This window comes from Falco rusticolus, chromosome 15 (genome assembly GCF_015220075.1).
Source record: "Falco rusticolus isolate bFalRus1 chromosome 15, bFalRus1.pri, whole genome shotgun sequence".
NCBI lineage: Eukaryota > Metazoa > Chordata > Aves > Falconiformes > Falconidae > Falco > Falco rusticolus.
In genome coordinates this window covers 1,446,289-1,466,086 of record NC_051201.1, presented here as the reverse complement: position 1 = coordinate 1,466,086, position 19,798 = coordinate 1,446,289, and the positions used below count along the sequence as shown (strand labels likewise).

Here is a 19,798-nt window from a genome sequence, read left to right as displayed (position 1 = left end):
GAAGCAGGTCCCGGCCGCCGCACACTGCGCCGGCGCACTAGGGGCGGGGCGGTGAGGGCGGGGCGCGCCGGCGTGCTGAGGGCCGGGCGCATGCGCAGTGGGCGGGGCGGCGCAGGCGCGGGGGCAGCGACGCGCGCAGGCGCAGTGTGGCGCCGGGCTCCATGTCGCGGCGGGCGCTGAGGCGGCTGCGGGGCGAGCAGCGGGGCCAGGAGGAGCCGGGCCTGGGGCAGCTGGGCCTGGAGGCTGGGCCTGAGCCCGAGCCCGGCCGGGAGGGGTCGCCGCCAGCCATCCCTGGGAGGGGATGCCGCGGGTCCGCCCGCGCTGGTGTCAGCAACCGCTTCGAGCTGGTGAGCGGGGACGGTGCTGGGGGAGAGGTTGGGGCCTGCGGGGTGTGTGGGTGTGTGTGTGTATATGTGTGTGTGTGCCGGGGCTGAGGGGACTGGGGCTGCAGGAGGGGACAGCGGGGGGGGCAGGGGCGGCTGGAGGGAACAGCTGGGGGGACAGGGGCGGCTGGAGGGGACAGCTTGGGGGCGCAGGGCGCAGTTACTTGGGGGTTGGTTGAGAGTTGTCAGTGACTGTGAGGGGGTCATTTGGGGACAGGGACTGGGAGTGTGTGGGGTGACTGGGGGGTACGGAGAGGCTGGGTGGCAGTAGCTGAGAGGGGGGCAGTGACCCGGGGGGCAGTGGCTGGGTGGGAGTGACAGAGATGGCAGTTTGTGGGAGGAAGTGATTTGGGGTCAGTGACCAGGGTGGGACTGAAGGGTTTGGGGTGGTGGGTGACAGAGAGGGCCTGGGGGATGCTCAGCTGAGGGGGATGTGAGCGGAAGGGTAGGAAAGGAAAGGAGCTGGGGTGAGATGGGGGGCATAGGGAGGGCTTGGGGGCAGCAACTGGGGCTGAACTGGGCAGGAATTGGAGGCAGGCCTGAGAGGGGCTGGGTGGTCTGGGTTGCGATGTTGTCAGAGCTGCGCTTGAGTATTGGGTTGGTCAGGTAGTGGATGAAACTGTTTTGGGGACTATTCCTGCCCTTTCCCAACCTCACAAGATCCTAGTGCTGGAGGTCAGCAGTCAGGCAGGCCCTGGGGGCACAGATGGGTCCCTGGGGTGACAGAGCCTGGTCCTTCTTCTCTGGGCACCTTGGCCAGCCCCAGTGGTTCCCTGTCCTTCCCCAAGGCTTGGCTGTGCAAGCGTAGGCAAGGCTGGTTTTGGGGGCTCTTCCCAAGGAAGACCAGAGTCCAGATAGGGCCGTGCTTTTTTTCTGCTGGCCGTGTTATGCAGTGGACGTGTCATTGTGGCCTTGCACTCGCTTCCAGCAAGTTGATGGCTGCGGAGCTGTTCACGTGCCTGCTGGGTGACACACTTGAAGTGAGGGGTTGTCCCCATCTGTCTGCTGGAGAAGTCAGGCAGGCAGCTGAGGCCTGTGCTGCTTTTGCGACTTGTTTATCTTCCGTTTGCAGGTGGAAGTAGAACAGATCAGATCCCTGGGGAATTCTGTCGCGTGGGGAGCAGGAGAGGGCAGAGCACAGTCCCACATCAGCTTTTTCTGCAGCTTGTCTGTCTGTTTGCACAGATCACTGCCGAGGAGTTGGAGGATGAGCCACCATCCAGAGAAGAGCGAGTGGATGCCCGACTCGGCGAGCAGGATGCAGGAGAAGGGAACAACAAAGGGGCTGTAACTGAAGAGACTGAAGGCGATGGGCAGGGAGATGGGGAGGAGGCAGAGCAACCGGACCAAACGGTAACTAAACCACAGGTATCTCGTAATGATGGCAGTTGTCACATGAGGTGCAGAGAGAAGGTTTCTTATCTCCCTGCTTCTGTGCATGCTGAGGAGCTTTGTGGTGACAGGCAAGAGTTTCTTTTCCTTTGCGCCTGGGTTTTGTCAGAGGCTGAGGATGTGAGCGTCAGGGGAGGGACACACACAAGGAGCTTAAACCCAGGTGCTTGGTGCTCCAGGTCTGGAGGAGAGCAAGCAGCTCCAGGAGAAGAAGTGCTGAGGCTTGTGTTTGTGCCTAGGGTCTGGGGAGATTTTACAGCTGCAGAGGGGAGGTTCCTGAGGAAGGCCTTGTGTTGTGCCCTGACGAGCACCGAGGTCAGGCAGAGTGCATGAGAAGGAAAATACCATGGGGCTCTGAAACAGGCATTGCTTCTCTACTCCCTTCGCTGCACAATTCATTAAGCTCTGCATCGTATGTGGGGCTGGGCTGATGGGTAAATGCCCAGTGAAGCATTTGTTTTGGAGTATGTGAAGACTCCAAGGAATGTAAACTAAATGCTGAACTTGCTCTTCCCTGTAGCGAGCTGAGCCGTTTTGTTGTTGTTTTGTGTTGATTCCCTCCTGTGATCTGTATCTGCTCAGGAATGTCTCCTTTCGGAAGAATGTAAGGAAAGGGGCACTTTAATTAACAATTTGACATTGCAAGTCTAGCCTGTATTGCACTGGAGATGCGGGTCGAGGGGGGTGAAGGGGGATTGGCCCCCTGGCGTCACCCACTAGAACTTAGCATTTGGGGTGTGTGCCCATGGGTTTGGGTACCAGAGGAGCAAAGGCCACCGTCAGTGCATGGTCCAGCTGTGCTGGTGGCATCATGCAGCTCAGGGGCTTCACCATGTTCTGGGTGTACAGTGTGGTCTCTGCTCAGTTGGTTCCCACGTGAGCAGTGGCTCCAGCAGGCCCTGACCGGGTGAGTTTGCGTAAGCCCTGCAGGGTGCACCTGCTGCTTCTCTCAGAGCTTCCCTGGGTAGGAACGTGGGAGCCCTCGGCAGGCCTCTCCCTGCCATTTGACAGAGCCACATTAGGGCTGCATGTTCCCCTGGTTCTGAAATCAGCTCAGGAGCTGTGGGGTTGTTACAGTAAGTAACAGCATTCCTGTTTTACCTGTGTAGATCCTGGAAATGTGCTTCTCATTTCTGTACACCCTGGGGAGGAGTCAGTGTGGACAGCAGTGTGCCTGCCTGTTGTGTTAGGGAATACCATGCAGCCTTGTGAGCTGAAGAGGCTGCGTCTGCAGCGAGAGGAGCCCGTATTGCCTGGTGCATTCAGGCAGGTGTTGGTTTCTGTGGAAATCGGAGTGACTGGTAGTTTCTAGTAGTTTCATGCTTGCTGGAAAGGCAGATGCAAAGTTTATCTTGGAGACTGAAGGAGAGCTGAAATGTTTCTTCCACACCTGGTCTATCTAAACTTTCTTGCTTGATTTTGTAGTCTCGGATGTTGATATGAAAGTCAGGTGAGGTTTAACCTTAACGTTTGTAAACTTCTGGTGTTGTAAACCTTTGGTGCTTTCCTCCATTTTCTCCTTCTGTCTTAATTTCCACTTGCTGACAGACGTGAAAGGGTAAATATTGGTTTCATTTAAGGGCCGTCTTGGTGTGCTGATTCCTGTGGGAAATACTTTTCTACTCATGGAGCTTTCATCCCTGCAGTCCGTGGGCATGCTCTGACAGCCGTTCCGTTTATCTTTGCAGCCTGTGTTGAGTAACAAGCCACGAAAGAAAAGAAAGAAAAGGAAAACCAAGAAATCCTCAGCAGGGGAGACTCTGGTATGTCTGCGTTTGCTCTGAGAGTTAGTGACTGTGCTGACTTCTACATCGGGGTTGACAGAGTGGCAACTGCGAGGTGCTTGCAGCAAAGATTGAGGCAAAAATGCTCCTTTTTGCATTGTACTCATTTAAAATTATAAAATGGCAACAACAGCTTTTGACTGCAGTGCTTCAAGCAGCCGGACTGGCACAGCTCTGCTGCAGATGCTTAGGGCTGAAATCCTCACAGTGGCGGCATCTTCTTTCATCTCTGCTCCAAGGCTTCACACAGTTGGGGGTACTGTGCGAAGAACGTTGCCATTTTCATTATATTTTCCTTGCCCTACTTAGGTAGCTCTCCTGGCTCTGCAGAGCCATACAGAGCTCTCGCTGCCAGCCGTTGTTCACGTTCCCTTCTCCCCTGCACGTGGCCGCACACCTTCTCTGTAGTTTGATGTCTGATAGCTGAATGCTGACAGGAGCGTCTGCTAGTGCGTTATCAGCAAATGCACTGCCAAGTGCTCTTCCTGTGGGACCTGCTCGATCCCCTCAGTGGTGAAGGGAGCAAGAGGACAGTGATTCTCTCAGTGCTGTCTACCCCTAAGGAAGTGTGCTTGGAGAGTGAGAACTTCATCCAGTGTCTATGTGTGGTGTGGATGAAACTGAGGCAAATGTGCATGCTTGAATATACTTTACCTACTTGAGCAAGACTAGAAAACTGAATGGAATACAGTCATTGGTCTTTTAAATTCAACAGCGAGAAAATTCAAGTGGGTGCTAGTTTTCTGCTAAGATTTAGGAGTCTAACTATTCCCTCAAGGGAGATCCTTTGTTAAACATCCTAAGCCACAGCATGCTGAAATGCTGAGCAGGTATGCTGTGGCTGCGGTGTAAGTGCCTGGCTGGCCACCTCCTCCCTGGGAAATCAGCTGAGAGAGCTCAGGAGCGAAAATCCAATCACAGAGCCCATTTCCCAGTCTGAGAATGAGTGATAGGGTAACATCTGCCAGCTGTAGGCTCTAGGCAAACTTTATACTCGGAAACAAGCAGTTTGATTTGCTAACTAGAGATAATGCTGCCTTGGTTCAAGTGCTGAAGTGCAAAGCACAATACAAGCTTTTCATGTATCCACTCCATGCGGAGTGGCTATATTTAGCTGGAAAAGGCAAGCTTGCAGTGCTGTTTGGGTGTCATGAATGGAATTCCGTGTTCCACCCACGTACATCATGAGGAGGATGTGAAACAGCCACATAAGAAATGTGTCACTTGGTATTTGTGGGGAAAATATAGAGGAAAATCAGGATAAAAGTGTTATACAACTGTGGAATGTGTGCTGTTGGGTGTATTCTTGGGTTGTTAGAAGGTGGGGAAAGCCAGAGTGCAGTATGTTAGAGCTGGTTTAAAATCATGAGCCTTTGATACGTTATTACAAGGGTCACAGCAGTAACATAGTGTTTCCATGGAAAGTAGATGGCAAAGGCTGAGTATTTAAATATTTATGATTAAAATCAGCACCCCAACATTTTGTGATATTATATGAATTGTAATATAAATAAACCAGACAAAGTCCAGTGAAAGCTGGGTGGAAAGGGGCAGACCAGACACCCTGCCAGCTGTTGCCCATGTTAGATGTATTCAGCTGGTGCGTTCAGATTGACGATGGTGTGAAGAGCAACAGCCCTGTGACACCCTGAGTGAGCAGCCAGCCCTTTCAGGGGCAGCTGGGGAGGGAAGGGGGGCTCTGGGTGGGATTCCTGAGGGAATAGGGAGTATTGACTCGAGAGCTGGAGGCCTTGATAAGACAGTATCTGCACAGCCAAGCTGGGCGATGGGGTAGCAGCCTGGTGAGCAGCGGGGGCTGTGTGAGTATCACAGAGATAGGGACAAGCTGAAGTACCTGGAGGCAGCTGGGTGTGATCTCTGCTGGGTGACCTGCCTGCTGCGGTCTCATTCTGTAATAACTACCTTGTCTTTGCATGTGCCTATCTTAAGGAAGACAATGACCTGGAAGACATCGACAGCCTGCTGGAGAAGATTGAGGATACCAGCGGGCTATCACAGCAGACCCAGAGTGGAATAATTGCTGACAGTAGGCCTCTGCTCTATGTAGAACACAGGTAGTAAGTACTTCCTTACTGGTCTTGGCTTTGGGTGTGACAGGGGTATCTGTTCCCCTGAGGAATGAAGTTGGGAACCTCCCAGTGCGATCTGGCTATGAATTCAGGATTGCTTGAAAGGTGTTGTGGCGATGGTTGCACACATCCCCTTTTCTAACCGTTGATCTTGGAGCTGCATTCAGTTTTGAGTGGTGACTCGTATTCTCAAGCATGGTTTGAGCGGGCAACTGGATCAGATTAGCCTCCAGAGGTGCCTTCCAGCCTAAAAAACTCTGTGACTCTGTAGGAGAATCTCTGCAGAGCTGCTGAGAGCCCGGGTGCATAAAGCTTTGACAGCAAATTTGCCTGGCCAGGTGACTGGCCGCACTCAGACGGGTGCTGTGAGCAGCACACACCAGTACAGCATGTGCCGTCCTCCAAGGAGGGCTGAGCAGTGCCAGAAGCTAATTTCACCAGGAAAGCAAGTTAGACTTGTCCAACCTTTCTCTCATGTCACCGCCAACAAAGTGGACTATGTGCCCAGCGTGTCCAAGAGCTGAAGAATAAATCCACCTCCAACTCAAGATCTGTAACGTCTGGGCCTGCGTCACACTGGGAAGCCTGTTGGGAATGGGCTGGGTGGTGTGTCCGGCGTGTTTCAGAGCCCTGGGCTGGTGCAGGCACTGGCAGCTCTTTCTGTTGTTGTAGAAAACATTTACGCTTGTAGCTGGGACAAATTACCAGTCTCAGTTTTAAAACTTCCAGTTGTGCTGCATCAAAACTTGAGTCTAGGCTGATGAGCACTTGGTGCTAGCACAGCCTGTTCAGTGACACTGCGGTGAAGCCAGAATATGTGTTTACCTAGAGGTAGTTTTAAGCTTCAGTGCCTTCTCTGGTCAAGTAAACATTATTCAGAAGCCTCTGAGAGCTGGATAATCTCCGAGTGGGTGAGCGTTGGCAGTGCTGGATTTCAGCCTTCTCTCGCCCTCTCTTCAAGCCCTGCTCACTGGAAAACCCCTCTTAAATATGCCTTCCTTCTCTGGGCCAAATGTTAGATCAAGAAAACTGTAGGTGTTGTTATGCTTTTGATACAAGATCTTTGTATTTAAAAAAAAAAAAAAAAGTATTTTAATTCTTGCCAGCCTCCATACAGTGGTTAGGGTGCTTGGCCCAAACGGCAGGCTGCCGCTGGTGGACTCGCAGCAGGTATCTGCTGTTTTCCGGGCAGGAGTGCCCCAAGCATGCGCTCCTGAAGGGAGGCTGTCCTGGCCGTGTCCCGGACTGGGGCCCCAGCTGCCTGGAGAGGGCAGCAGAAGTATTCCCTAGCTCAGCACCTTCCTTGGAGCAGAGCAAGAAGGAAGCGTGCATCTGATTTGAACAGGGCTTTCGATGCCTCCTGTTCCGACCATTTCTAGTCTCCTTTCTGTGTTATATCAGATCATGGGGGTGTGTGACAGTTTAGGGGCTTGGCCAGAGACAGACTGAGGTTCGGAGCACTTGGTGTTGGTGGAAAGGACTCGAGTGTGAGATTTCTGCCTACGTTTAACTGATGGTAGCTTTTCTTGTTTCAACCTTCTCAGAAACTTGAATCCAGAGAATGAATTGAAGAGATATTTTGGGGCTCGCGCTGTTCTTGGTGATCAGAGGTTAGTCCAGAATTTAATATTAAAACCCTTTCAAAGTCCACATCGCTGTGTCTGTCCTTCCCTTGGTATGGTTTACTGAGCCCCTGGTGCCACACCCAGGCAGGAACGCCAGGGTTCAGGGTGTCTTGGGTTCGAGGTGTCTTACTCATTTAATAGTTGCTTGTTGGGACAGTAGAGTATTGTTTTGTGTCTGGTGTGTGTGAGGAGGGGAGTAAGACTTTTCCAGGCTTTTGCTAGCATTTGCTTTTTCTTCTGTCAATTTCCCCTCTCATTTATTGTCAAAGCACCCTTCTAAAGTCATTTCACTCAAACTCATGGGCTCTTAGACCGTTTTTTTGTCTTTTTTTGTCCAGCATTTGTCTCTTGTTGCTATTCCAAAGTCTCTGATGCCTTACAGAGTGGACCCTGAATACTCTCCAGGGGATCTCAGGCACTTGCTTTCAGGGCCCTGGGGAAACTACTGCTTCCTGGGTGTGAGGTCTCTATGCAGTTATCCATGGCACTGTGGTCAGTGTTACCCAGAAAATCCCTGCTTTCCTGAGCTGGTTGAAAAATGTGCATATGAGAAGGGTGTAAGCTTAGAGCAGTGATGGTGGAAGCAGAAGCCTTCTCTGAGAAAGTCTGTGGAAGGATGTTTAGTGTTTGAGGAAGGAGCAGCAGTCTCTTAGTGGGAAGAGGTGGCTTGCTTAGAGTAGCCATCATTTCTGAATTCCTCCTGCCCTGAGCCAGTAAATTGGTTGCATTTGTGACTATGGCTTAAACTAAACCAGCTGACGTTTGAAGGCACGGCTGGGAAGAGAGATGAGTCAGAGGAATATGGGGCTCTCTTAATTGGACCTGGGAAGCTGTTTGAAGCAAAGAGGCAGCTGAGAACTTGGCAGGAACAAAAACAGGGGAGAGAAACTATTGAAGTGGAAATGCTGGAGGCACTGGCTGGCCCAAAGATGAATGGTTCAAGTAAGGCATGAGCCTGAGTGAAGCTATGTTGTGTCTTGAAGGCAAACATGGTAAAGCTCTGGGCGAAAGCTCTGTGTGGCAGAGCTGCAGCTGGGGAAGAAGTTGGATCTCTTCTTTTCCCCCCCCCCCACTTGAATCACCCTTTTTCTGGCTGGTTTCAGCCCTCCTCATTCTATTGGTACAGAGAAATTGTGACCTGTTGTGTTTATTTCCTCAGGCCAAGGCAAAGGCAGCGCCAGTATGTCCGCAGCACGTGGCTGACAGCTCCCAAGAACACCTGGCCACGCTACAGCAAAACAGGTGAGGCTTTTGGTGCCACCTCCCAGAGCACCAGGCTGCCACTAAGCCAACAGGGTGCGTCAGTCCCATGCCTGTGTTGGCACGGATGGCTGCTCCTGCCAGCCTGGCTTTCCTAGAGCCTCGGGAACTGGAGCTGCTTTCATCGTTCTGGCCCAGGCTTTACACTGGCTGATGCAGAAAGGGAACTGCTTGTTGGAAATGGATGGAAATAGCTGATGGAAATAGCTCCTTTCTTCACAGGGAGAAATCTGTTGTATTGCATCTTAACATTTGAGGGGAGTTTTTTTCCCCTTATTGGAGGTAGCAGGTGATGAATACTTCCCTTCTTAACAGCAGTATTGCTGGATAACAAGAAGAATCTGTGGGGAGAGCAAGCTGCCTGGGCTTCTTGGGTGGGTTTGGGGCTTTGACTCACGAGAGGAGGGAGAGGAGTGAAATTCTGTGGGAATTCCTAGAAACGCTTCTGGCTTTGCACCCAGTGATGTAATGAGCTTTCTGTGTAATAAGAAGGCAGAAGAGCTCTTGCTGCTGTGCTCGCAGGCTGGCAGCAGTGGTACCCACGTCTCCTGTGCACCCTCTAGGTATTGCCATGCAGCTGGTGGACACCAGGAGGGGAGTGCAGTACTTCACATTCGAACACCATCGCGAGTACCAGCAAGTGCAGTTCAAGTTCTTGGATGCTGTAGAGTCCATGGACCCCAACAACATTGTGGTATGTTGTGAAATCAGGTTGCCCGTGCTGTTGTCTGCTGCATTCCTGTGGCCCCTTTCCCTGGCAGGGCAGGTGGGCTGATGCATCCCCAGCACTTATTTTTTTGCCAGTCTAGTGTTGAGTGGTAGAGCCCTGTGCCCTCTCTGTGTGGGGCGAGAAAGCAGAGCTTGGCAAGCAACGCTGCCACCTTATAAGGTAAGTGACCACCTTGGTGCAAAGGAGGTCCGGTGGCTGGTGGCCGAGCCTTGGTGGCTCTGCCTGAAAGCGTGCCAGGTAGCCATCTGGAAGAGGAGCCCACAGGAACTGACCGTTTGGCTGGATGTGTAGGAATAAAGCTCCCTTGTCTCAGCTCTTCAGCTGGGAAAGGAAAAATATTGTATAAACCAGTCTTTAAATGGGAATCTAAACTAACAGCTGTTCTATTTATAAACTCTTGAATGGATGAAAAATGTGTCTTTTCTTGGTATTTTAGCAAAACAGTCTTTGTGTTGAAAGTTTTTCATGCGTGTCCAAGCTCATTAAACTGTATGGTAACATTTATGGTTTGTAGTGATAAGCAACAGTAAAATTGCTCTGCACCCCACTGAACCATAACTGAGGTATTTTTGCTCTGAAAACCCTGGGCACATGAGCTCGGATACATGCCCTGCAGAAGTTTCTTAAAGAGGCCATTGTCTACTAAATAGTTTACTTCCTTCTGCTTTCCCACCCTCTGCTCATGGCCACTGCTCTCTCCAGCTCATCAATTCTGCCTGCTAACTGGACTGCGGGATTCTCATTAAATAATGCAGGGTAGTTCCTATGCAGCAGTGATCGACCCGAGGGCCGGCGTCCTCAGGATGGCTGAAATGCTGTCTCACACGGCCATGCAGAGCAGGATGGGTTTTCCATGGTACATTTTAGTCTTTATGTCCCTGTTAAGTGAGTCTGGCTATGTTTGAAGATATTCCTGTAAGACACCGTTAGCCTTCCATTTTTCTGTTAAGGGTAGAATCTTAACAGATGGGTTTGCCGATGCCAGAGGTACTTCAAACCCCCAAACAGTTTATCTGTGATAACCAGAGTCTTCACTTAGCTGGAGCCTGGTTCTGCCTTGCTGCTGTGGTTTCAGCATGCAGAACAGTATTTTGGGGGGGGGTTGCTGCTCGGTGAGTGTGTTTTCTGCTCTTGCTAGTGGGTTAAAACAGTCTTGCTGGTGAAGTTTTAAGTGTATTAAGAGCACTTTTTCCCATCACCGTGACCCTAGGTGCTCCATCCCTTCCAGAAAGGAGGACTAGAAAGGAACTTAAGAGGAAGCAAGGAAGGAGTAAAACATCAGGCAGGTGGTGCTGAGGCAAAGGCGCTGGGCTGGGCCGGCCTAGAACATAAAGGCTTTGTACTGTAGGTGGTCGTGCTGGCCACTACCCTGCAGGTGTACAACTTCTGGAGCTTTTGAAGCTGTATTTTTCAGTTTTGAGGGAATGAAAAAAAGTCCGGAAACTAAACCATGAGGGGATTTGAAGTAGCTTTGGTATTTTCATAGTGAAACTGAGTTTTAGGTGGTTGGAAAAGGTACATCATTTATAATATAATTAGTGAAAGGGTTTTAGGTGTGGTTAAACGTCTGTTCTGAAGCCTGGAAAAAAATGGTTTTAACCCATTGCCGTTCAGGAGCTGGATCATGGAATTGTAATAGATGTGCCAAAATGTCCTCTCAGCACCCAGAGGAAGCAAAAGCCTGACCCAAATGCTCAGAATTGTTAAGGGGTAGAGAATAAAACAAAAATTTAATTATGCCTGCTGCCTGCATCTTGAAAATTGTGTGCAGCTCTGGGCCTTCACCTTCAAAAGGATATGGTGGAGCGGGGAGAGATTTGGAGGAGAACAGAAAAGATGATCAAAGGCCGGGCCGGGCCTCAGCACTGGAAAAGCTGGGTTGGCTGGGAGAGAGCTGCCTGAGGGAGGCTGCGATCGAGGGCTCGGATCCTGCGTGGGGCGGGGAGAGAGAGCGAGCTCCCTGCTGTCCTTTCCAACGCGGGGACGGGAAGTTCTTTGCGTTGTGTGCCCAAGCGGTGGCTTCCTGTGTCATATAGCTGAGGTGTGGGAAAGGTACCTGGGTCAGTAAGTGAACAAATTCACGAGAGGTGATGCCATTAACATAAATGGCATCTCTGACAGTGGGGGTCCCTGAGCCCCTAAAAGTTGGCAACTTAGATGTGCTGGAGCCTTCATGTGTTCCCAGCTTCATGCACTCTTTCTCAGGCGCCTGCTTTTGGAGACAGGGCACAACAGACCTCTGCTTTCATCCATCACGGCCGTTCTTGGGCTCTTTTAATCCATAGTTTCAGCCTTTCGTGTGAGGTGTGTCCCCAGCCTTACACTGCAGTCTGAGCCTTGGCGCTCTGATGGTGTGGGACAGGATTTCTTCCCCTTCAGACCCAGGGGCAAGAACAGCCCCTCTCTCTTATTTGTGGTGTCAGGGTGTTTGCCTCCCTGCCATGCTTACGGATCTTGCCTCCTAGGCAGTGTGCACAAGAAACCAGTGATTTGTGCCATCATGTAATCAAGCTCATGCTCTTCTGCAGCTGCTGCTTCAGATGAACCCGTACCATGTGGACTCCCTTCTGCAACTCAGTGACGTGTGCCGGATGCAGGAGGATCAGGAAATGGCCCGCGATCTTGTAGGTAAGAGCTGAGGTGAGGAGCAGATGTCCTGGCCTGAATTAATAATCAAAGGCTTTTGGTTCAGTTTTGGTTTTGTTTCAGAGAGAAGCAGCAAAGCGGAAGGGTTGGTTTGGCTCTGTGTTTGATTTGGGCCATGAGAGCTCAGACTTGCATCATCCTACAGGCCAGCAGCTTTTGCAGGGGGCTTTCATATAGAGCTGGGCACGTGTGCCTGGGGAAAGGCACATCGGCATTCGTCTTCAGATTGTGTGGACGTGGCAGGGTCCCACTTGTAGGACATTCCTTGCAGGAGGGAGGGTCTGATTTGGTAGCTGTGAGCAAACAGCAGGGCGAGAGGCTGCTCTGGGGAGCCTGCCCAACCCTGCGGGCCAGCCTGCCTCACCTGCCTCTGACCAGCGTCAGCGTGTCAGGCTGTGCTCCGTGGGGCACCGCAGGCTGCCTGGGGCAGGGGTCATCCTGGGGGCTGGCCGCTCCTCGGACTGCGGTGCTGCAGTCTCTGGTGTCAGATGTGCTGTTTGGTAACTGGGGCATGTGCTCTACAGCATGACAGGAGGGGCTAGAGGTGAAGTGAGGACAGGATCTTTGGCTTCCTCATGTGAAGATAGTTCTGGCAGAGGCAGCTGTAGCAGCTTCAATCTCAGACCTCCAGAAGAATTGCTTTTCACAACCAGAGCATGATCTAATGCCCACAGAAGGGAACAGGGCTCGCTTGCCTGGGTATCTCTTGCAGCCACATACCCTGAAGTAGCTTCGTGCCTTGCTAGGTTGTGAACAAACTTATTTCATGTGTGCCGGAGCCCTCAATTATTGGCGTCTTCTGGGCTAAATCAACTGTTTTGTGAGCACTGGGGCTGCATGGTGTGCCGGGGTTGTGGTGTGCCCTGACACTGTCCTCGTTGTCTGCAGAGCGGGCGCTGTACAGCCTGGAGTGCGCCTTCCACCCCGTCTTCAGTCTCACCAGTGGGACCTGCAGGCTGGACTACCGGCGGCCAGAGAACAGGTAGGCGGCACGGCACGCCTGCCTGCCCTGTGTCTGCCGGAGAGCCGTCGCGGCGTACCCTGGCCTACTTTAGACACAGAGACCCAGATTCACAATGTCTGCTGGGTCATCCACGCTGGCGGGGGGACCTTGAATATCCCTTTCTGTCGGAACAGGCTTGGCCATCAGTGGCAGTGCCCCTCAGCAAGGCAGCAGCATGGCTCCTGAGATGGGTGCTGGGGAGCAAGCAGCTCTTGCACTGAAGTTTCTTTACAAAGCATCCTCTTTCCTGAGGGATTTCTTACTGGAGCAGTAGCTGTTCCTCCCCGTCACATCCTTCTTGTGTGATTAGTACTTCTTAGCCCAAGGTGGCACTTGGTTTTGTCACAAAAACGCTGCATGTGTATGGCTGTGCTTGGTCACTTGTGTGCTGCCTGCTCGGCATTTGTCCCCAGCACTCGCACTGCTCCTGGCCTGGCTCTTTACGTAGTGACAGCTCTGCAGCTGTGGGGAAAGGTGACTTTATTCTGGGAATTTTCCAGTCAGCTGATCCAAGTCATCTCTTCCAAACTGCTGTACCTAGAGATTGCTCATGTTTCCAGTACCTGCTCGCTGACGGGCTTTGTGCCATCTGTGACCTGAACACTGTGATCCGTAACACCAGTTTGGGTGTTGGTCCTCCCACTGTGTGTGTTGTGCACACTCTGTGTCACCGTCCCTGCACAACTGGGTGGGCTGGGCCAAGGCAGGGTGTGGACTTTGGGGATTGGCTTGTTTTCTGTTGTTTGAGTTGTCAGCCCCAGTCTGCAGAGCAGGCCACTGGTTTGCTGTCCCTATACTTGCACAAAGAGATATAAAATATAAGAGATGGGAACATGGAGGGGTCTGTGGCACCCCATACTGCAGCAGGCCAGGTTCCCTGGACCCCCCTGGCTGTACAGCAGCACTGATGCTCAGGGGGCAAGGAGCTGGGACGGGCCATGTGTCCTCATTCTTGAGTGGCCCAAGGTGCTTCTCTCCAAGTCTGGCTTCTAAAACCTGTTGCTGTTCCCCCCACAGGGCTTTCTTCCTGGCTCTCTTCAAGCACCTGATGTTCCTGGAAAAGAGAGGCTGTCCCCGTACAGCCCTGGAGTTCTGCAAGCTGATACTGAGGTAGGTGCCCCTGCTGCGGGCTGCACCCTGTTCCCTGTGGGATGGCGCAGGGTGTCTCAGGCTTGGGAGAACACAAAAAGACCCAGAGGGGTACTGCTGCTCCCAGGCTTGGTGGGGACTTGTTCCCGCTCCCTGTAGATGCAGCATCACAGGTCAGTTTTGGGCACATGCTCTTCTCTGTGGTGCTGCTTTGGAGAGAGGTGATTGTTGAGAAGGAGGCTTAAATAGATGGTACCTGGGTGGCCCTTGCTCTTGGCTGCTGAGCTGGTTGTTATAGCAGAGCTCAGAGTCTCTGCAGACAGATGTGTACAACAGTGGCTTCAGCCGGCTCGGTTTGTGGCCATTGATCCTCCTGCCAGGTGGTGACGGGGACTGTTGCCCCTCTGCAGCGCTGCAGACCGGGCAGGGCGTTGCACCGTCATCCTGGCCATGAGAGAGCAATCGTGTTCCCGTTATCTCCACTTGCTGAGTCACAGAAGCTCTTTGGATGCTAGCGGGGAAGTCTTGTTGGACTTAGAAATGAGGGCAGCTATTTCAGCTTTTGTGACACTGATTTTGTTTCCTCCCCTTGCATTCGCCTCCCTCTGAAGCCTTGATCCAGAGAACGACCCGCTATGTGTGCTGCTGCTGATTGATTTTCTGTCCCTCCGAGCTAGAGAATACACCTTCCTGACCCGCATGTTCCAGGAGTGGGAGGTGAGTTGCCAGCAGGCAGCCCTGGTGAGAGTGGAGGGCAGAGAGGGGAGGGCTGGTTCCTGGGGCTCTCCCTGCCCGGGCTGGCACCCTGTGCCACAGAGCCGTGAGGGTTTTGTAACCCCATTGGCCCTTTGAGGGCTGTCTCACAGCCAGGCTGGCATCCCAACAGCATCGCTATGACCCGTAAAGGCTGGGGTGTGCGTTCTTGTAATCCTGGTACCCCACAAACAATTGTACAAACTCAAAATTGCTTACTCAGTTGTGGGGGCACCAAGTCAGCGGATGGAAAGTAACTTAATTCAGCAAGCAAGAAACCCCACCCTGTGTGCAGCCTGGCCACATCGAGATCATTCTGCATAGCATCATTTCTCGGTAAATATCTCTCTCTGATCCTGCAGAGTCACCGGAATTTGTCCCAGCTGCCCAATTTCGCCTTCTCGGTGCCGCTGGCCTATTTGTTCCTGAGCCAGCAGGAGGAGCGCTCGGAGCTGGAGCTAAGCCAAGCCCGGGAGAAAGCCACCCAGCTCATCCAGCTCGCATTGATCATGTTCCCAAGCGGTAAGTCTGTCCCCACCGGTAAGTCCGTCCCCGCAGGCTTTGTTACTGTCTTCATCTGTGAGAGCGAAGGCTGGATTCCAGGCAGTCAAATGCGGAGGCAGCAGTTTGCCTGTGGGTTGCAAATGGTGTTTGCCTCTGTTTGTGGGAGATGGGAGCTGTGACTCAGAGTGTGATGCGGCTCAGGCAGGCTGTACTGCTGTACCTACACCTGGGGGGGTGGTGGTGATGGTGGGATTCAGCCTTCCCGCAGCGTGGCGAGGCAGTGCGAGGAACCAGGTAGTGCCCCTGCAACCCTGAGCCCTCTGTGTGTTAGGAAGAGATCAGTGATTGTTCCTCCCTGCTGCGCACCCTCCTCCGAGCAGCTGATGCCCCTTCATTAGAGATGGTCACGAGTGTGCAAGGTGGGGGAGGATGAGAACCAAAGTCTTGGAGCAGGAAAATATTTCACCCCAGGATTGCCCAGACCAGAGACAGCAAGTCTCTCTTGGCTTTCCCTCCGAGACACTGCTCTGCTTTAGATGTGCTCTCTATGGGTGCCCGTCACTCTTGCTTTCATCCAGTTGGTGCTGCTGTCCGTGAAAGGAGATACACAGCCCCTCTGGGCCCAGAGCAGGGTGTGTCTTTATAGGCAGGAATAACCAGCTCTCGAACAGAGGTTTAGTTTGTGTTGGCTGAAACCATCATTTTTGCTTCTTGTCAAGGTGACTGAAATAAAACCCTTGTTCAAGTTCCAAGGCCAGCAGTATTAAGTGCAGAAAATTGCACCTTATTTTACTGGGGTGGGGGGGGAAGTTTGTTTTCTTTTTTGTTTACTCTGGATATTTCCATTATTCACACAGAGATCAAATGCAGCATAACCCCCAGCAGCATCCTTGCACCCTCCTTGCATGGGTCCTGGCTGCCGTGACCGGGTGCATGTTCTGTGGTGCTGCTCGCCAGGCTGTTGAAAGCAAGCTCTCTGACTTTTCCCTGCAGTTCTGATGCCGTTGCTGGATCACTGCAGCGTGCAGCCTGATGCCAGGGTTGCGTCCCATTCCTTCTTTGGGCTGAATGCTCAGATAAGGTAAGCCCTGGAGATGTTCTCAGTTAAAGAGAAGGAATCAGTTTTGCTGGTAGTGGGGCTTCTGCTTGCTCAGGCAGCTAATGGGGTTACAAAGCTGCGTAGGAGAATATTTGGTTTTCCTGAGTAGGCTGTTAGATGCTTCGGTTATGGATTTCTAAAACGGCCACCAGATAATGCTAATAGACCCACCTCACCTTAATGTGGATGGGTCAGAAGTTCATACTGAAGCTTGTTGGTACATGTAGTAAGAGAGAACAACATATGTGTGCTCTGGGGGCAGGCTGTCTCCTGCCAGTCTGGATTTCCCTGGCACGTGGTCCTCCTAAACATGCAAACGGTCTCCCCCTCAGGTCAGGGCAGCGTTAACTTTGATCTCATGGCTATGCTTATCCCAAAAATAGACGGAGGCAGAAAAACTGGTGAAGGTAGATGGAAAAAGCAAAGGAGGGAGCCTGCGATTCCTCTCTTTGTGTTCTCACGCTGAAGCATGGTGCAGAGACAAGCCCTTGCCAGCCCACACAGGGACCTGCTGGCGGGAAGGAGGAGAGTGCCCTGAGTAACAACTGTCTCCCGTAGCCAGCCTGCCGCCTTGAACCAGCTGACATCCCTCTACGTGGGAAGGACTCACTCCCTGTGGAAGGACCCAGCTGTCATGGCATGGCTGGAGACCAACGTCCATGAGGTGTTGCGCATGGTGGATGCGCGGGACCCGCTGGTGGAGGAGTCTGAGCACAAGTGAGTGCAGCAGGCAGAGGTGAGCGGCTCTCGTAGCAGGCGTGGGTGCTGGAACACGCGGACGGAGGGGGCCAGGGAGCTCTGCACGCCAGAGGAGCTCTGTCCTGGGCAGCAGCAGCGCTGGGGCTTGCTCAGAGCCCCACAGCTGCCTATCCGACGGTGGCTGCTTGATGCCAAGGATTACACTGTGGGGCTGGGAAGGACTCTTCTTCCGTACTTTGCCCAAATGTGAATGAAGAGCTGTACATCTCACTGGGGAGCATGTGCTGCGCTGGCTTCCCCCAGCCTGGGCTGTGCGTGTGCCCTGGAAATCACCCAGAGAGGGCAGAGGGGCTGGCTGGGGAAAGTGGGGATGGCTGTGTAGCTCACAGGATTTACTGCGCAGGGCAGGTGAGTGCTTAGGAACGCTTTCCAGCTCTGAGAAGCGGGAGGGGGAGGCGTATGGGCTTGTCCTAAACCAAAGTTTGGTCTGCTGACCTGGTGAGAGGGGTCTGTACAGTGTCCCTGAGCTGTTCCGCTCTTTCCTCCGGAGGTCAGCAGCTGCCAAGCGACTTCAGCTTTGCCTTAAGCCGGCTCGGTCCGATACGGCGCGAGCCCCCAGAGCCAGGGATGAAGCTGGCGATGCACCTAGAGAAGCACAAAGGGAACTCTGGCTATGCTGAGGTGTACTCGGTGCAATCCTCTTGTGTGTCCCCTCCCTGCTTTAGGAGGAAGATGCGGTACCAGAGTGCACCCAGGAATATCTACCGGCACATCATCCTCTCAGAGATGAAGGAGGCCACAGCAGCTCTGCCTCTGGTGAGGGGCCCTGACGGGGCGTGGGCAGCGCTGCGGCATGATGGCACTCGCATCCCTGCTGCATGTGTGGATGCTGGGCATGTCTTAAACCCCAGCCACCAGCAAGAACCATCTGCCTGACCTCAAAGTGTCCTCCCTGTGTGCCCAGCTGCCCAGGACAGCACACGGGGGCATGTGTGGGCAGGCCAGGCTGGCCAGCTCTGTTGTGCTCCCCAAGACAAAGGGCTGTCCATCTGGTCCGACTATCTCCATGCCTTGGTGTTTGCTGCTGCTGGTGATGCAGCCTTCACCCCTTCTTTCTTCTTCCCCCCTACAGGAGGTGACCTCGCAGCCTGTGATGGGGTTCGACCCCCTACCCCCTTTGGACTCCATCATTTCCTACACCAGACCAGACAGGTACCTTCTCCACCCCTTGTTTCAGCACCGGCACAGCCAGCATGTTCCTGGCACACCCTCAGCCCCGGGCCTGGGTGCACGTGGGCGCTCGGAGCCAACGTCCTCCTCCATCCCGGCGGAAGAGCTGCCTGGCTTGTGGCGCTGGCCAACGGGCAGAGCGTACAGGCAGGACTGGTCCTGCCGCTTTTCCCTGGTGGTCACCGGTGAAGGCAGCAGCTGGCTTTTCGCAGCCATTGAGACAAAGGCCACTGAAAAACTTTGGCTGTTTCTTAACTGAGGTGGGTTGGGGTAAATACAGGTCCAAGCGCAGCCAGCTGTGCTGCGTGCGGACCGTTCGGGTGAAGCCCGTACTTGTCCAGTGCACGGTCAGCTTGGAGCAAACCTGGTAGTGCTTTTAATGACTGCTTTGCCTAGAGGCTGGCCAGCTGCTGGCTGCCTGGGGTAAGAAATCCCCAAGACCCCCCCAACGCCCTGCTTTCGGGGCTGGGTATTAGGGGGTGGGGGTGGGGGTGTCTGTGTGTTGGTCCAGACAGCATGGCACTCTCCAGCATCCCTGTGCTGTCTCAGCCCCAGCGAGAGGCTGAGTACCAAACTGCCCCCTTAACTATGGTGTGACTTCTGTCTTTCAGAACGAATCATCCATCCAACGAAAGCACTTTATCTCTCTTCTTCCGATCGCTGCTGCCAAATTTTAACTTGCAGGTATGTGCAGTCAGCGGCTGCGGGTAGATGGGAGCAGGCTTTTGCTGTCGGTACACAGAAGTTTGCACTGCACAGTGTTTCTGTGAAGGGAGTGGCTCTTGGCATATGCAGTGTGTAAACGTCAGGTTGCGGAGCAGCCTGATGCTTTTTGGCAAGCGGCATTGTCTCTGTCCCTGCCTGCTGCAGCCAGGCAGGCAGCTCACTGCCTGGCTGCTCCAGCTCGACTCTGTTGCAGGGGGACATCAGGCACGACGGGGATGAAGAGGCTGGAGCAGGGCAGGACCTTAACCAGGGGGTGAATAGGCTCATGGCAGCCATGCGGGACATGCTGGCAAACATCCAGTTTCAGGAACCCCCCCGAGATGACAATCCTGAAGGCGACGGGGACTGGGACTGAGCCAAGAGTGCACATCTGCCCCAACCCCACCCCTCTGTAATCACCCCCCCCCCAACTTGTGTCGCACTCTTAATAAAGTCACACAAACTGCAAGCGCCCACTCTGGCTGCGGGGATGGGCTCTGTCTTGGGGCGGGGGGCTGCTTTCGCGTCTTGGTGCGGGGGGGCTGCTTTCGCGTCTCGGCGGGGGGTGAGGACTGTCTGAACATGGCAGAGCTAATCTATAGCAGCTGTCCCTCGGCCCCAAGTCAGCTTAGTCCCCTTCTGGCCTCTGCCGAGCACATTTGCTGTCCTGCTCCCCTGCCTGCTCTTCTGGTCTCGGTTCAATGGCCGGGGGCTCGTTTCCCCTCTCAGGCGGCTCCAAGCGAGCCGCGCTGCCCTTTGTGCTTCCCCCAGCCTGAAGCCTCCTTCCCTCCATGAGACACTCCGGG

General features: G+C 53.4%; 1 protein-coding gene across 3 annotated transcripts; it reads left to right on the top strand.

Annotated features, from left to right (window-relative positions):
- Positions 1-143: 143 nt before the first annotated feature.
- TCF25 (transcription factor 25) lies at positions 144-19,468 on the top strand. Of its 3 annotated transcripts, XM_037409304.1 has the most exons (18): positions 145-347; positions 1,569-1,736; positions 3,464-3,538; positions 5,510-5,634; positions 7,194-7,259; positions 8,434-8,516; positions 9,098-9,228; positions 11,793-11,892; positions 12,799-12,892; positions 13,931-14,023; positions 14,614-14,719; positions 15,118-15,277; positions 16,253-16,340; positions 16,917-17,075; positions 17,783-17,873; positions 18,190-18,269; positions 18,899-18,971; positions 19,207-19,468. In XM_037409304.1, exons 1-18 carry the CDS (start codon positions 162-164, stop codon positions 19,366-19,368), a joined length of 2,040 nt encoding a protein of 679 aa, XP_037265201.1. In that variant the 5' UTR covers positions 145-161; the 3' UTR covers positions 19,369-19,468. The 3 variants fall into 3 exon arrangements, with proteins under 3 accessions (XP_037265203.1, XP_037265201.1, XP_037265202.1); XM_037409305.1 differs by lacking the exon at positions 7,194-7,259; XM_037409306.1 differs by lacking the exons at positions 18,190-18,269; positions 18,899-18,971; positions 19,207-19,468 and having other exon boundaries at positions 144-347; positions 16,917-17,094.
- Positions 19,469-19,798: the final 330 nt, after the last annotated feature.

Coding starts and splice junctions, on each gene's coding strand:
- TCF25 (XM_037409304.1), top strand. CDS start 162: ATGTCGCGGCGGGCGCTGAGGCGGCTGCGGGGCGAGCAGCGGGGCCAG. Junction 17,076..17,782: donor GTGGAGGAGTCTGAGCACAA/GTGAGTGCAGCA, acceptor TCCCTGCTTTAG/GAGGAAGATGCGGTACCAGA. Junction 18,270..18,898: donor TCCTACACCAGACCAGACAG/GTACCTTCTCCA, acceptor TCTGTCTTTCAG/AACGAATCATCCATCCAACG.